Source organism: Patella vulgata, chromosome 1 (genome assembly GCF_932274485.2).
Source record: "Patella vulgata chromosome 1, xgPatVulg1.2, whole genome shotgun sequence".
NCBI classification, from domain to species: Eukaryota; Metazoa; Mollusca; class Gastropoda; family Patellidae; genus Patella; species Patella vulgata.
Genome location: NC_065879.2, coordinates 16,915,375 through 16,931,708, shown reverse-complemented (window position 1 = coordinate 16,931,708; position 16,334 = coordinate 16,915,375). Strand labels below are relative to the sequence as shown.

Here is a 16,334-nt window from a genome sequence, read left to right as displayed (position 1 = left end):
ATCGTTATACGCAAAAGTCGAATTGAATTCGAAATTTCAAGGTTTTGTCGGATTGTTAAATTCTTAATTATAAGTTTGAGAATGCTTTGTGACCTCCGAGCCAGGTAGTAAAGCGCTCCAAAAAAGCGCACTTATTCAAATACTAGTGTTGACGGATTGAAGAAGTTGTGTTTCAGAGGCAATTACAATACAATATGTTTTTTAAGTTGTGTTTCAGAGGCAATTACAATACAATATGTTTTTTTATTATCTATTTTTATTTCACAATAAACCACATATATCATTATTTTACATAATTTCCTACAATTTGATGAAATTTGCAACGAAAATGTTGCTCAATATACACTCACAAACTATCTAATGATGAAGTAGTTTTACAAAACCTGGTTATCTCCCTTTCTCTACACAAAAGCCACAATATACATGATTGGGGTAGAGGGCTATAGCAAGCAGACATTGGCGTGCAACAATCATGTTTCTACGTCTGCAGAAAATCCCAAGACGGGAAGGGGAGTAGCGAGAGAGCCTAAAAGAGGGCCAATACATTTTTATAAAAGAGTAAATTTCCTTCAGAAATGGCCTCAGATGCAAGGAAATCAACTTATCCACACCGGAACAGCACCCCCCCCCCCCTTGATCATTTTTCTGCACACACCCCTACAAATTCTTGACCATACCCCTGTTTCGAGATATTTACAATGAGTTCTGATAAATCACGATACCATTAACTACTTTCTACACCATGACATATTTTAAGCTAGCCAATATACAAGGTTATTTAAAGGCTTGGCGTGTCATTTGCATTTTCACTAAAATATCAAATTTCTCACGACTTTATTCACGTTAATATGTATTCAGATTGATTTTGTAACATTTAATTAAGAAAACGCTAGATAATCTCCTGACTTGGATTCAATTCGATTTAAACCAGACTCATCAGGTTCTCCCTACCAATAAAAGATGGCAGCTAATAGTGAGCAGCATAGATCAATGAAATTTCAATTTATCATAACTTTGTAAATACTGAACCTAATTGAACCATTTTTTGACTGATATTCCCATTATAGATTAAACTTTTACAGTATTGTAGTTTGCAAGGGATTCTTGTAGCACTAAATGACAGATCAAGCCTTTAAAGACCAGCGCCAGATAACATAAGTAATAAACTAAATGAAAACGAATAATTTCTGGAATATGAATAAATTCCTTGATACATGTACCAAACTTATTGATATCAAAGTTTTATTTCTGTAGAATGAAATTTGGCACTGGTCCTACAATAATTTACAAGGGTGCTAATGTTTATCCCTACAGACTAGGATAGGGTCTAGGTAAGATTAGACCTAGAACATCCAACTAGGATAGGATCTAGATTAGACCTAGAACAGGGAACATTTAAGTAAGATAGGATCTAGATTAGACCCAGACCCAGAGTAGGGAACACTCCACTAGGATAGGATCTAGATTAGACCTACAACAGGGAACATTTAACTAGGATAGGACCTAGAAGATACAGGGAGATAACTCCCAACAACAGAATATAATACAATTTGAACACAATTTTAGACATGAAATGTTGCCCATGTCATGATGCCACCTATCTCTCTCTAAATATGAAACGATTCAAAAATGAAAATGTCTATACACAAGATGACTAAAAGATGAAAACCTCCGCAAATCAAAAATCAAAATATAAACTCTTACCTTAAAAAAAATAATTTAGGTTTAAAAACAATGTTTGTCAAAATCATTTCAACATTTGGGCAGAGCCATATATACATATTGAGTCAAATGGCTACGATTCCATACATGTAAGCTTGCCCGCCCAACCTCCAGGTCCTCAAGTTTCCTCTAATTACTAGCATATTTTTGAAATCAAATTGTACCATGTTTGTCCCGAAATGACCTAGTTTGTATTGAGTTGACTTTAAACCCCATTTCTCTCTCTCTATATATATATATGACTCTGCATAGAATATAGTTATTAGGATACGTATAATAGTATAAAAGGATTATAAGGAATAAGAACCAATGGAATTACATCCAAGTCTCCCAGTTTGTGGTTATGTCTTGTAAGACCAACCATCTTATAAATCTTTCTAAACACTATCTGTCTGTTAGATTAGTGTAGCTTTAAAACCAAGTCAACCCTTTAGCTCCCGGTACATATATCAATATCAACTACCCCGGTTCCCTGAAATAATTAGGGTTAAGTCATGCAAAGTGATGTTATTTTACATGGAGTTTTTGGAGCTGATTTTTGAAACCCGCCCAATACTCTGTAGAATGCTTAAATTGTCTGAATCAAAGAAATGAAAGGGAGTTTAATGTCCTACTGTTCTGCTCCGACTGAGCTAATGAAGACGGGCATACACCATGCAGCGTGCTATGAGGGAAAGTTTCATCGGACAGCAGCGTCAAGGGTGTTTTTATGTGTAGGTCGATGTGTATCAGGACCTTGGTTTTTCTTCCCATCTGAAGGACTATACATGGTCCCTTATCATGTCTTGTCCTGCACCACTGACTTACGGGAAACACGCCGGAAAATCCCAATGCAGAACTTTCCCGGTCAATGCAGGGATCGAACACAAGATCTCCAGGTTAGCAAGCCAACATCTTACTCACTGAGCCACTGTGGCTCCCCTAAGTCAAAGAACTGTAAACATTCCCTTAAGAGTTCACATATTCAGACAGTTTCAGGTTCTACATGGAGAAGTAGTTTCGGGCATTTTCAAGTTCTTGAAATGCTAAAGGGTTAATGTAGAATTCTTAAAGAGCTTAATGAAGATCAAAAACACACTTTTATGGATAACAATTACTATGGTTTATTTCACTGCGACGTTTCAACAAGGTTTCACAAGTCGTTATCAAGCATATATACAAGGGTATATGCTTGATAACGACTTGTGAAACCTTGTTGAAACGTCGCAGTGAAATAAACCATAGTAATTGTTATCCATAAAAGTGTGTTTTTGATTATGTTCCAATTACTAAATGCCATTCAAAGAATAGCTTAATGAAGAATTCAAAAATAGCTTAATGTAGAATTCTAAAACATTTAATACAATTTTAATATGTTCTTCCTTATAACAATGCCCAGTGAATTTGGCAGCATATCTTCTAAATTAAAACATACAAATAAAATATTTATTTATAAAAAGCAATTGGAACCAATTTCCACACAACCATTATTTGTATTCTTTATCGATATATTTTAAAACAAATTTTTATTTAAAACAACGCAACACATTTTACGTAAAAAAGAATTAATCAATTTTCATTTTAAATTTTAGCATCTACTTTAACCAATAACAGTGATCACATTTTCAAAATAAAATAAATATATTGTTTAAAATGCCAGCCTAAAATTGATAAGCAAACCCTGACTAAGCTTAATTAGCCATAAAAATACATTTAAATGAAAAATAAATGCACCTTTAATTTTAAATATGTATCTAAAGATACATTATGTAAGATTTAGATAAAGAACTGGTCGTTCTTGCTATAATAGATAATGCAATTTGAATATATTGTAAATTTCAATCAAAATGCTTTTTTCTAGGTGAAGTTATGACTGTTTGAAGATGTAGCGTAGGTTATTTATTATCGTAGCAATGGTACTTGAAAAACTATTATCCATTTTATCATTAAACTTTTTAAATCTTGCAGGTGTTCAAATCCATTTAAATCTCGACCATCCGATGACTAGACAGTTGATTATAGACTTGTCATGTGAATAAATGTCTAAATAATAATTTATATAACATTTGAAGCCACGAAAAAGACCTGCAAAAGGCAGATTTAGCTCCAAAGCCTAGCTCACAACCCACGGGCAGTATACGAGGGAAATTTTAGTAAACCTGTGGGTGAGACTTACACGTCATTTGTGTGTGTTCGGCACCACAGAAGATCACAGACTGGCAGTAGAGATTTTTCGTCGTTCGAGTTACCAACCACTTAAACCCAGGTGTGTCAAAAAACGAACGGCGGGCTGTGAGCTAGACTTTACAAAATGCATCTTCATGTTGGGTTGTTATCTCTAACTGATTACAATGATCATGTTATTCAAATAAAATAAAAATGTACGCATACATTTGGCAAGCAAAGCCTGACTAAGTTTATTAATTTGCCTGATTGATTTAGAAAGTTATTTTTGCAGCTGCCATATGTCCAGAGCATATCTATAAGTTGTATTTTTTTGTGTCAATTACCACCATTTTTTTTTTTAATTCTTTTTCACCGTTTTTTTTTTAAAATTCTTTTTAAGACTTTCATCTTATCTTCAAACTTCTTTCTTTTCTTCTGGAACCACCATGAGGAATTTCTGAAGAGTTCTGGTCATGGCATCTGAAAGAAAAAAGATGAATATTTTTTACACATTTTGTTGTAAACACTATAAAATGTCATATTCTCTGGGAAATCCAAGGGAAGCAAATGAGATGAAATGAAATAGAATTTACCGCCCTACTGTCTGTTCTGTTCCGACTGGGCTAATGAAGAAGGGCATATGCCATATAGCCTGCTCTGGGGAAAATTTTGTCCCCGACAGCGGCACTACAGCCTAATCTTATACTGAATTCCGACACTCAAGGATTCTTTTACGTGCACGCCAATAAGTACTCATCCAAATGACTATACATTATCCCTTGCCAGGCCCTCCATCCCATACCACTGACAAGTTAGATCTGATCAAGATGGTACAAACAAGCCAACATAAAATCGTTTGACAAGCCTATTTGTAATACAATTAAATCAAAGCCGAGAGAATATTGTCCGAGAAATGCATGGTCAGGGTTGGCGACTCTCAATGGCATATACGATAATTCTCCTATTTTTCAAAATAAAATAAAATGGGGTTTAACGTCCAACTGTTTTTCTGCGAACTGGGTAATGAAAACGGGCATACGCCATAAAGTGTGCTATGAGGGGAATTTTGCCCGGATAGCAGCACTACGGCCTACTTTTATATCGAATTCCAATTGTCAAGGGATCTTTTATGTGCACGCCAATGTGTACACAGGGCCTCGTTTTTTGTCCCATCCGAATGACTAGACAGCTGTCCTTGTCAGGCCCTCAGTCCTGCATGACTGACAAGGGGGAACCACGCTGGAAAATCTAGATAAATTTTCTCGGCCAATGCAGGAATCGAACACCTGACCTCCAGGCTAGCGAGCCAGCGTCTTACCCACTTGGGCACCGTGATCCCCCCTATTTTTCAAATCTCCTGTTGTGTTATGTTTGTTTTTAAATATCTCTTTCTGTCTACCCTCTCCGTCGACATCATCATTAATTGATCCAGTAGTTACACAGATATAACATCCAATGTTGTCGTTCCCCAACCCGTTTCCTAGTTTTAATCATATTTGAGATTTAGCCCAGTCAGTGCAGCAGTAGGACATTAAACCCCATTTCTTTTCATTTCCTATTTGAGTTTTAATCATATTTATTTATTCAAATATTTTGAAAATCGGATCCATCCGATGACAACGAGAGTAGATTATGATCTTGTCAAATTGATAAATGTCTTATTAATAGTTTATATAACATTTCAGACCTAAAGAAAGATCTGCAATATATCTGCAAGATTTAACTCTTACATAATATATGTAATTAACTTACCCATATATCTGTAAATAAACTTGGGTTTATCTTTCCAGGCTATAAATATGATATATACGGGTATACCAGTGGCGATGATTAAACAACCAATACCTACAAAAAAACAACATAAAGATAGGTTGCCAGACAACAAAACATACATCAACAGCTGGTAAGTCATCCGAAAAGCCCACAAGGGTTCTTGCATACTATTTCTTTTGTCAGTAATGAAAGAATTTACAATATTTTAAAGAGAAAAATACGACCACAGCAGGTAAAACATCCAAGCAGTTGCTAAGGTTTGTCGCATATTTATTCTTTTGTTGGTAATGAAAGTATTTACAGACACTAAAAACTGATAAAGTGTAACAAGTACGGTAGTACTATACAGATCAGCAGGAACCAAGCGTGACGTTATCGCTGCCATCTTAGAAAATCTGTCAATCGATGTGCAATTGCCCAAGGAACACGCATACAAATCATACTTAACTTCACAGCTTTAGGCGTTTTCTTAAATCCAGAGTTTAAGGGTTTTCTTAAGAAATTCACAGTTTTAGGGGTTTTGTTAAGAATGTCACCCCTAAGAAGAACAACAGGATGATTAGCGCTTGGGGACCAGTTTGTGGTTCAAAACCCACCAGATAATAGGGTAATAGACCTACCTGTTTCAACAGGGCTAGCATATAGAGGTAGCACGACTAAATATACTGTTACTAGAGTGTATAATATAGGCCAGAATAGATGGACCTGTAAATATAAATATAGGTAAAAAAAGATGGACTTGTATATATAAATATATAATATAGGTTAGAATAGATGGACCTGTAAATATAAATATAGGTCAAAAAAGATGGACTTGTATATATAAATATATAATATAGGTTAGAATAGATGGACCTGTAAATATATATATATAACCAGTTAGAATAGATGGACCTGTAAATATATATATATAACCAGTTAGAATAGATGGACCTGTAAATATATAATTCCAGAACAGAATAGATGGACCTGTAAATATATATTGGCCAGAATAGAAAACTATATAACATACGCTGGAAATTTTGCCAAGAAAATGGCGCTATGACTTGCTCTTATTTGAAATTGTAAGTGTCAAGGGTTCTTGCGTCCCAGCCAGCCATCATGAACACGGGACTTCGGTTTTCGCATCATCCAAATGACTAAATGTATTTCCTTGTCAGGCTCTTATTGAACCATGCCAGAAAATCCAGATGAACTTGTAACAAAAGACGATTTCCAATATTATATGGACAAGGTGAAAAATGAGATTTAAAGGGGAGATAACTAGACACATATCTTACCTTGATTGGTCTGTTTAGATTGGGTTGAGTTTTACGTAAGACTAGAAGGGCAACGATTGACATGCCGATTGACAACCACGTAGCGAAACCTACGTAATTAATCAAAGCGTAAATATCTGATGAAAACAGATACATCATGGACAAAGCACCCTGAAATAAAGACGAAGAATGAATTATTTATATATTAGTTTATATTAAACATACATTATGCAAGAGCTAAATCTGCCTAGTGCAGTTCTTTACTTAGGCCTTAAATGTTATATAAACTATTAATTAAACATTAATTAACTTATCCAGACCATAATCAACTCTAGATGCCATCGTTAGCCTGCAATATTTAGTGGATTCGAATGCCTTTTATGCCAGATGATTTAATGTAAAAATGGATAACCGAGACTTTGATTATTATCATAAAAACGGTAGTTATGACGTTCAAGGCTAGCCTAAAATTAAATCGCTAATATCTTGGTTCAGAGTGAAGCAATTTGACTGAAATTTCAGCATACTCTGTTTTCATTATCTATTTTTTAACTATCATTGCGAGAACTGTCAGTTCCTCATCTAATTTTCCATAGTGCCTCTTTAAGTGTTTTTATCTTAATAACGAAACAATATCTCAATAATAATTTGAATAAACTCATAAACTTGGAACTGTTTCAATAACTATCTGAAGTCCTTGGATTTTTGCCTTATTTCTATAAACTGAATGGTTATTCACCGTTTTCTTCAGTGCGCTGACATTGAGATTTGATGTAAACACACAGCCCATTATAACAGAATAATACAACATGTGGGAAAGCCTGTGGATGTTTACGGTAGGCCCCTTAATTCAATCAATTGATTTCCAGATTGATGGAATTTTGTGCTAGCAAATGTCACATAATTCCCTTTCTTTTAGAAATAAAATGTTTTAACATTCAAATTTACTGAACCAACTGGGCTAATCAGAGAGAGAAATGGGTCATTTCGGGACTAACAAAAGGTTCAATTTTATTTCAATAATTCGCTTGCACATAGAGATCTTTAAAGGTTGGACAGGTAACCCTAGTTCTTGTCACGGACAAGCAGGTAATTAAAACCATGCCAATGACAGACCTTATGATCTAACATGCACACATTAAACCATATGTCTTTAAGAATGAGGTAGTCAATAAATGTAGAATGGAATGAGACCTACCATAAACATGACAGCCGGCATGGGTGTTAATCTCTGTATGGATACCATACTTAAAATCTGTGGCATGTGACCTTCACGACCTCCTACATAGAACAACCTACAAGAAAAATATTCATTTATAAAATTTAACATATCTAATACCATATTTTTAATTATATCACAAACCCCTACTTAATATAGTGTACTTTTATGGGTTTCATAAAAATATACATTTATTTGTAATAAATATTTCTTTTGTTAACCCATAAGTGCATGACTACGGCATACGCCGTAGAGTAAACAAAGGCTGAAATTGCATGGCTATGGAATTTTCCATATCGTATTTAACAGTGTGAATTTACCGCACTAAAGGTGGTTCCACGGGAAATCACCTTGTGACGCAATTGTCTAAATCCAATTGGCAATGTTTTGAGTAAAATTTCTGTAACTTTTTGCGAATTTTCACCGATTTAAGACATGATTTGTACAGGATCCCATTCATAGGTGCCAAGGTATACTGTGCGGGTTGGATTACGCTACACAGTGTGTATTTTTGTGGGTTTTTTTATGCAAAATAGCGGATTTTTGTCCAGTTTTTTGCTTCACGTAGAAATCGTAGATATTTGTGTTGCAGTTCAGTGTGTTTGATCATAATCTATGGTTTGATGACTGTACAAAATGTAGTAGTGGCTCGGATGTTGATGTCGCCTGTCTAACCTTGTGGGTTTTCTTCAGATATATTATACTTTTAGATATAAACTGCGCAATAAATATTTTCAAGGGATCCTGTCTAAAAACAGAGTTACTTCCCTTTAACTAGAGTTGGTTATTCTACCAGCAGAGTGTTTTATTGGACAAGAAGTGGGAGTAGGAAGAATCGATCAAAAGAGAATCAATTTTAATTCAACCTTTTATGTAAAATGGACTAAACCTAAGAACCAAATAAAAAGAAGAGGAATCTTTGGGGATGCTGGATTGTCAGTCCAGAACGTCCCGAATTGACAGAATTGCAATCGAGTGTCACAGGGTCAGTCCTGTCAAAGTGCTGTCAGTCCGCAATTAAACACAACAAATATGTTTCAGGTGCCTGGTTGGTTGAGATATTTTCTTATTCAGTAGATGCATGCATTGTAGCCTGAAATACCCCTTTTCACTAGATTGTCAATATTTTTGGGATTGAGAGAATTCAATTCCGGAATGTTCAATCGCGTACCCCCCCCTGTTTCTTAAAATGTTCAGATATATCGGATTTAAGGACTTGATTCACCATTCTTTATAAGATGGACTAAACCAGGTTAAAGTGACCAATAACACAACAACGTACCTAGATGTAGTGAACAGGATACCATTTACACCTCCAAATGTAGAGAGAGCTACAAAGATTGGCATAATCCACCACATGAAACTGTAGAGTCGTTTAGAGAACATCTGGAATACAAATTACACCTCTAGTTAAATCTTATGTTAAAATGTTAAAATAATTCCACTTATCAAACAGTAGAAATATTGCTTAAAATGGACAAAAGTTTAAATCAGGCCATCAGCAGCAAGGTCATCCATGCTAGCTATATAATTATTGTCTAGAAGATAAAATAAGCAGGGTGACCAGTTGTCCCTAAATACAGTGGGGGGCTGGGTGGTCGAATGATTTTAAGCCACTCGGCAAACCTCAGCAGATTCCAGTACCCTACATCTAGCCTCGGCTGTATGACGAAATGTCCGCCATTGGAACTACTTTCAAGTTCCCAGATTACCAACGGCGTTGCCCATGACTACACGTAGGTAAGTACATATCACTTACTGTCATACAGCCGAGGCTAGATGTAAAGTAAAGGAATCTGTCAAGGTTTGCCGGGTGGGTTTAAGATCATAAGGTTTGTCATTGAGTCAAGTAGTGCGGTTTTGATTCCCAGCAATTACATGAAGAGTAAGGTCGCCTGTCCAACCTTGTGGGTTTTCTCCTGGTCCTCTGGTTACCTCCCAGGGTAACAGACCCCAACATGCAAGCAAATTATTGAAATGAAATTGAACCATGTGCTGGTCTTGAAAGGATCAAGTTTGTGTCGAGTCGACGTTAAACCCCATTTCTCTCACTCTCTCTTTTCAAGAAATATCCCAGCCGACCGTTGTTATTGCATAATATACTTACGACAGCGACAGCAGCACCACCTAAGATTTCTTTCCTTTCTACTGTAGTAAAATATGCGACATTAGTTAAAACATAGATTACTGTAACCATGGTGATAGAGATCCAGATAGCTTTTGGCAAATTCCTGTCAATAAAAGTAATTAAAACTTCATTTAATTATCATTTTCACACAATAAAAAAAAATGTCTTTAAAAATAATCTTAAGAGTCAGTGGTAGGGTGTAGACCTGTAAACTGATCACTCTCTGGATTGTCCCCCTTTGATTACTAATATAAACGACCATGCACATACATTCAACACTTGGCCAGGTGTTTTTGTGGAAGCCAAAGAAAAGGATGTGGAGTCTATTTCTTTGATGGGGGAGAAACTGTGATGGGTGGGGAACGGCGGGGGGAGATGGGAAAAAGAAGAAAAGAAATGTCTATCAGATGCACTTTGTTCTGTAGTCTTTATAGTGTTGGCGCACTGTACCTCCAGTACTTATATCTACTGGGCAAAGGGGCAATCCAGAGAGCAGGGCTCTATAAAAGTTGAGTGTGCCTGCGCACACACTTGAAAATGTGCCTGCAGGGTCATACTGAAACACAGGGATGTAGCCATGATTTGGTGAGTGGTGTATAAATATATCTGGCGAGCGGAGTGAGTCCCAAAATTTTTTGGGAGGGGGGCGTGGTCTTTTATGAAAATAAACCCTTCTTGGTGTATTTTCAGAGCATCTGCTGCCTTTTGTATTTGGTTCAGTGCAAATCAAATTTCCATTTATATATTCAAATTTTACCAAATTCACTTAATTTTCATCAATGATACAGGGATCTAAAAACTTTTTGACACCACCCGACCAAGCATAAAATTGTCCCACCCCACTCTGTTTCTCTGGATAGTTGAGGACCTTTCGGTATTTGTTGTTTTGTTGGATTTTTTTTTCAAATATTACTTTATTACTTTGAGATTAAAAATTAAAACGATTCTTAAAACGGTGTTTGTGTTTTATTTGAGTACTGCAGCGAATTATGACAACAGGTAGATATTGATAATTAAAACACGTTGTATTATTTGACTTGTTTGTAAAGTTGTTGTACGTGTCTCACGAATATTATTATTATTACGGCGGAATGAGAATCAGGTCAGGCAGAAACTGAGAAAGCTCTCATCGTCCTCCTAGTCCTACTCTCGGGCCGTAGCAAATCCACGGTCAACACAGGTAAGAAATAAAATAAGAAACATCATGAAAATTTGCAGGCACGTGTTGGACAATTACGACATTCAAACCTGTAACATTGGAGTGCCGTAAATTGGTCTGGGTGACCTATTTACGGCAAATAAACAAATATAAAGACCGTAGAATAATTGTAAAATGAATATACCTAGGCCTACACATCTTCTAAGTATAAATAAACAAAATACCAATACATCTTTCTTTAAACTAATTTGGGATGATAGGGTCTACTACGGCACACAAAAATAAATTATGCCGTGACAGACATGGTTTGCGTACATCAGCTTTTACCATGGCTTTGCCGTTTAATTGCCGTGGTAAATTTTGAGCACCGAGTTTGTGTACAGAGAAGGACGAAGGGGTTTAAATACGACTGGGCGGCTTTCTTCGATTTTTTCTTTGTACTGGGCGGTAAAAAATAGTGCCGTGCGCAGGCGCCGCCGGGGTGGCTACATCTTTAAAAATGTGCCTGCAAATTTTTTTTTTAAAGCAATTGTGCCTGCGCACGCCGTGCGCATGTGCGCGGAAATATCGATGCCTGCCAGATAGACAAGCATACTTACTGTGAGGCGAATGAGTGCCATCATGAGTTTGGTTCCCACCAGGTGCTAAGAAAAAGTTAGACCTGAGACCAGTGGTTTCTGTGGAATGTTCTTTGAACCCTTAACATTGACCTACTCGGAGCAAAATAATTTTTTCATGAGCATTTGCTGACTGATATTATTAAATGCTGAAGTCATTAATGATAGCATAAATACATGACGTTTAATCTAGACAATTTATAAAATTATCCAAGACTGTGACGAATGAACTCCTTACTGAAAGTCCTGTCGATGGGTGGAAGAATCCTGTACAGTGCAGGCAAGATCGGGGGCCAAAAGAATAATTAATAAAGTACATTTAATATTCATCAATAATACATAAACATGTTACTTACTTGTAAGGATCTTTCAATTCTTCAATTACAAAATTTAGGTAATTCCTGAAAAATACAGAGAATGCTGATTATTGTTAAGAATAATGGTGACATTCTAATAATCAATACTATTATAATTTGGTCAAAAGATTATCCCTCATTTCCCTTAATTCATCTTTACCAACTGGGTTAATGAAGAGGGCACCAACAGGGTTAATGAAGGGGGCACCAACAGGGTTAATGAAGAGGGCACCAACAGGGTTAATAAAACGGGCACCAACTGGGTTAATGAAGAGGGCACCAACTGGGTTAATGAAGAGGGCACCAACTAGGTTAATGAAGAGGGCACCAACTGGGTTAATGAAAAGGGCAAGGACTGGGTTAATGAAGAGGGCACAGACTGGGTTAATGAATAGGACATCAACTGGGTTAATGAAGAGGGCACCAACTGGGTTAATGAAGAGGGCACTGACAGGGCTAATGAACACGGGTATATATGTGCCATACAGTGTACTATGATGCAAATTTTACTGTGCTACAGCCTACTTTCGAATTCTTTTTATATGCATGCAAATGTGTACAGCTAGGGTTGTTCATTACTATCACTTCAACTATGTCTAGCAGTTATGAGAGAGAGAGAGAGAGAGAGAGAGAGAGTCAACTAGACACAAAGTAGTTCATTTCTGGGTGGTTCAATACCAAAATTTACTGGTAAGCAGTAGGGCCGTTTTGAGTAGCCAAGTTAAAATGGAGATAGTAAATACATGTAGGAAAGTTATCTGGACATGTATGAATTAAGGCGTTGTGGTTTATCTATATTATGTGGATATAAGAAGACTAACAACATAATAAATCTGATAAATATGATAAGAGAAGTATTAACTTACAAACAATTAACCTATGATAGATAAATAACATCAATCTACATCTAGATATACAAACAATAACAATGGTATGTAAGATGATATATTAACAGGTGGGATAAAAACACTCAACACAATAATAGGTCTTAAGAGGTTTAAGATACTTTTACAAGCAGTGGTGACAGGATCATTAATATCATATCTAATTCTGTTGACACAGAAACCTTAAGAGGCTTATATACACAGTAAGACAAAACAAGCAGTAAGGTGGTGACAAGGTCGTAAATTATTACCATATTTTTCGGTGTCCCGTTCAATGGTGTTGTCAGTCAAGTTGACTGGTCGATTTGCAGTCTTAAAAGAACTGGTCGATTTGCAGTCTTAAAAGAACCAAACACACAAGTTCCATGTGTACTGGGAAGGGAGGTGTATGCTCTTCTATGCATATTTTTATTATAGACAGCCTTGGCTAGATCTGGGCCTCATGTTGTATGGTTGAAAAGGGGGTTTACATGTGTAACTGCTACCTGTGTAGTAAAAATGAAATGAAATGGGGTTTAACGTCCTACTGTTCTGCTCCTAACCTGGGCTAATGAAGACGGGCATACGCCATACAGTGTGCTATGAGGGACATTTTGCCCGGACAGCGGCACTACGGCCTACTCTTATATCGAATTCCAACTGCCAAGGGATCTTTTACGTGCACGCCAATGTGTACACGGGACCTCGGTTTTTCGTCCCATCCGAACGACTAGACAGCTTTCTTTGTCAGCCCCTCCGTCCTGCATCACTGACAAGGGAGAACCACGCCGGAAAATCTGGATGAACTTTCTCGGCCAATGCAGGGATCGAACACCCGACCTCCAGGCTAGCAAGCTAGCGTCTTACCCACTTAGCCACGTGATCCCCTGTGTAGTAAAAACAGCTGATTATAATAGTGAGAGGTCATAGGTTATCATGTTAAGTCACCATGGGTTCGATCAGCCTCAACGGCTTCTGCACAGATCTCGGACTCATGTTGTATGGTTGTAAAAGGGGGTTACATACGTGTGATTGCTACCTGTGTAGTAAAAACAGCTGATTATAATAGGTGAGAAGTGGAAGGTTATCATGTTGTTAAGTAGGACTAGATAGATAAGATGACAGTCCTCCACTAGTTGATAGTATATAAAAACAGGGATATCCTGAACAGTTATCTTTTTATAGTAGCATGTAAATTATATAATATAGGTATATGGTGAATACTTATCTTATAATAGCTATATATAGTCACATATATTACCTAATATACCTACTATACAATTTTATTTCAATAATTTACTTGCACCTGAACACTAATTATATAACTACTATACATCTACTACAAGCCGGAAAAATAAACTATTAGCAAGAAAGAGAGAGAGAGAGAGAGAAATGGGGTTTAACGTCCACTCCACACAAACTAGGTCATTTCGGTACTAACATATGGTTTAATTTTATTTACATAATTCGCTTGCGCGTAGGGGTCTTTAGCAGTGGGAGGAAACCGGAGGACCTGGAGAAAACCCATGAGGTTGGACAGGCGACCGTACTCCTTGCCACGTACAACCGGGGATTCGAAACCACGCCAGACGACTCAATGACAGACTTTATGATACAGCGCGCGCACGCTAACCATTCAGCCATCCAACCCCCCAGCAAGAAAGAGACTGAGATTGTAAAGAAATAGGGTTTAAGGTCCACATGGTCATTTCGGGACTAACATGGTTCAATTTTATTTCGTTAATTCGCTTGCGTGAATCGTTTTTTTAGCAGTGGGAGGAAACCGGAGGATTCGGAGAAAACCAAAGCGGGGAATCAAAACCACGCCACTTGACTCAATGACAGACCTTATAATGCAATGAGCACCCGTTAACCATTTGGTCACTCAACCACATCTCACATTTATGAAGATGCATTGAGAATATAGCTTTATCTAAACAGACTTGAAATACAGTGTTCAGGTCCAATTGTTGGGGCTTTTTTTACCTTCAACATTTTTTATTGTCCAATTGTATATCACTAATGTTGCTAGCAACTCAACCGTGATACGAATTTCACAATTTCCTACTAACTAAAACTTTTAGCAACTTAAAATAAGTTCATAAAAATAATCAGTTTTAAAATCCTTTAGCATTTGGTACATATCGATGACCTCAGTTCCTTGTCGACATGAAGATGTTTACATTAAATAGTTCCGAAATGAAAATTAGAAAAAAATGAAATGAAATGAATCGAATTTGAAACAGGCCTATATCAATTTGGTTCACTGCAAATAAAGATAGCGGCGGTCACGTAACAAAGGGTTGTAAATGAAATGAAATGAAATGGGGTTTAACGTCCTACTGTTCTGCTCCTAAACTGGGCTAATGAAGACGGGCATACGCCATACAGTGTGCTATGAGGGAAATTTTGCCCGGGCAGCGGCACTATCGCCTACTCTTATATCGAATTCCAACTGCCAAGGGATCTTTTACGTGCATTCTAATGTATACACAATTAGAAAAAAGAAAGGTAATAATATAATTCTGCCTTGAGAGACCAAAACTGTCCCAAACTACTGTTCCTTAGAATGTCTAAGACCGAGTGCATTAAGTCTTTTTTTGTAAATAATTTTATTTTTTGTTTCAGTAAGAGTGAAGCCTGCATTATTACAGTTACGACTGCCCATGGATCCATTCACTATATTAACTATATATTTCTTGCAATCTGTGTAGCTTGTCTTGTCTGTAAATTTGTCTTATCGGTTTTGTGTGTAGTGCAGTTCTCCTGTACATTGTACTTACTAATAGAATGTACATATAAGTAATGTTAAATATCTAACAGAATCGCTGAGTCATTATTAGCTGCTTCCTGCACTGCATGTTCTTTTCTATTTTAAAGTATTTGTTTAAAGTTGTCATTTTATTTGTGCGTATTAGAAATAGAACAATTTGAAAACAAAAACATATTCTTAAGTATCTTACAGAATTGCTGAGTCATTACTAGCTGCAACACTGCAGTATGACATGTTTTCTATCTTAAAAGTATTTGTTTAAATCTGGCATTCCATTTGTTTGTGCGCATTAGAAAAAGTACAAATTGCTTAGTAAGCTG

At 36.6% G+C, this 16,334-nt stretch overlaps 1 protein-coding gene across 3 annotated transcripts in view; it reads right to left on the bottom strand.

Annotated features, from left to right (window-relative positions):
- Window positions 1–762: 762 nt before the first annotated feature.
- LOC126808956 (large neutral amino acids transporter small subunit 1) overlaps window positions 763–16,334 on the bottom strand; it is a 48,565-nt gene continuing 32,993 nt past the window's right edge. For 2 of the 3 annotated variants that reach the window (XM_050534038.2, XM_050534039.2), the window contains exons 4-11: window positions 12,379–12,423; window positions 10,226–10,349; window positions 9,401–9,504; window positions 8,098–8,194; window positions 6,921–7,070; window positions 6,261–6,345; window positions 5,620–5,712; window positions 763–4,347 (exon numbers count right to left, since the gene is read on the bottom strand). In XM_050534038.2, coding sequence (XP_050389995.1) covers window positions 4,283–4,347; window positions 5,620–5,712; window positions 6,261–6,345; window positions 6,921–7,070; window positions 8,098–8,194; window positions 9,401–9,504; window positions 10,226–10,349; window positions 12,379–12,423 — 763 coding nt within the window. In that variant the 3' untranslated portion in view covers window positions 763–4,282. The remainder of the gene's footprint in view (window positions 4,348–5,619; window positions 5,713–6,260; window positions 6,346–6,920; window positions 7,071–8,097; window positions 8,195–9,400; window positions 9,505–10,225; window positions 10,350–12,378; window positions 12,424–16,334) is intronic. The other variant, XR_008787468.1, reaches the window with a different exon arrangement.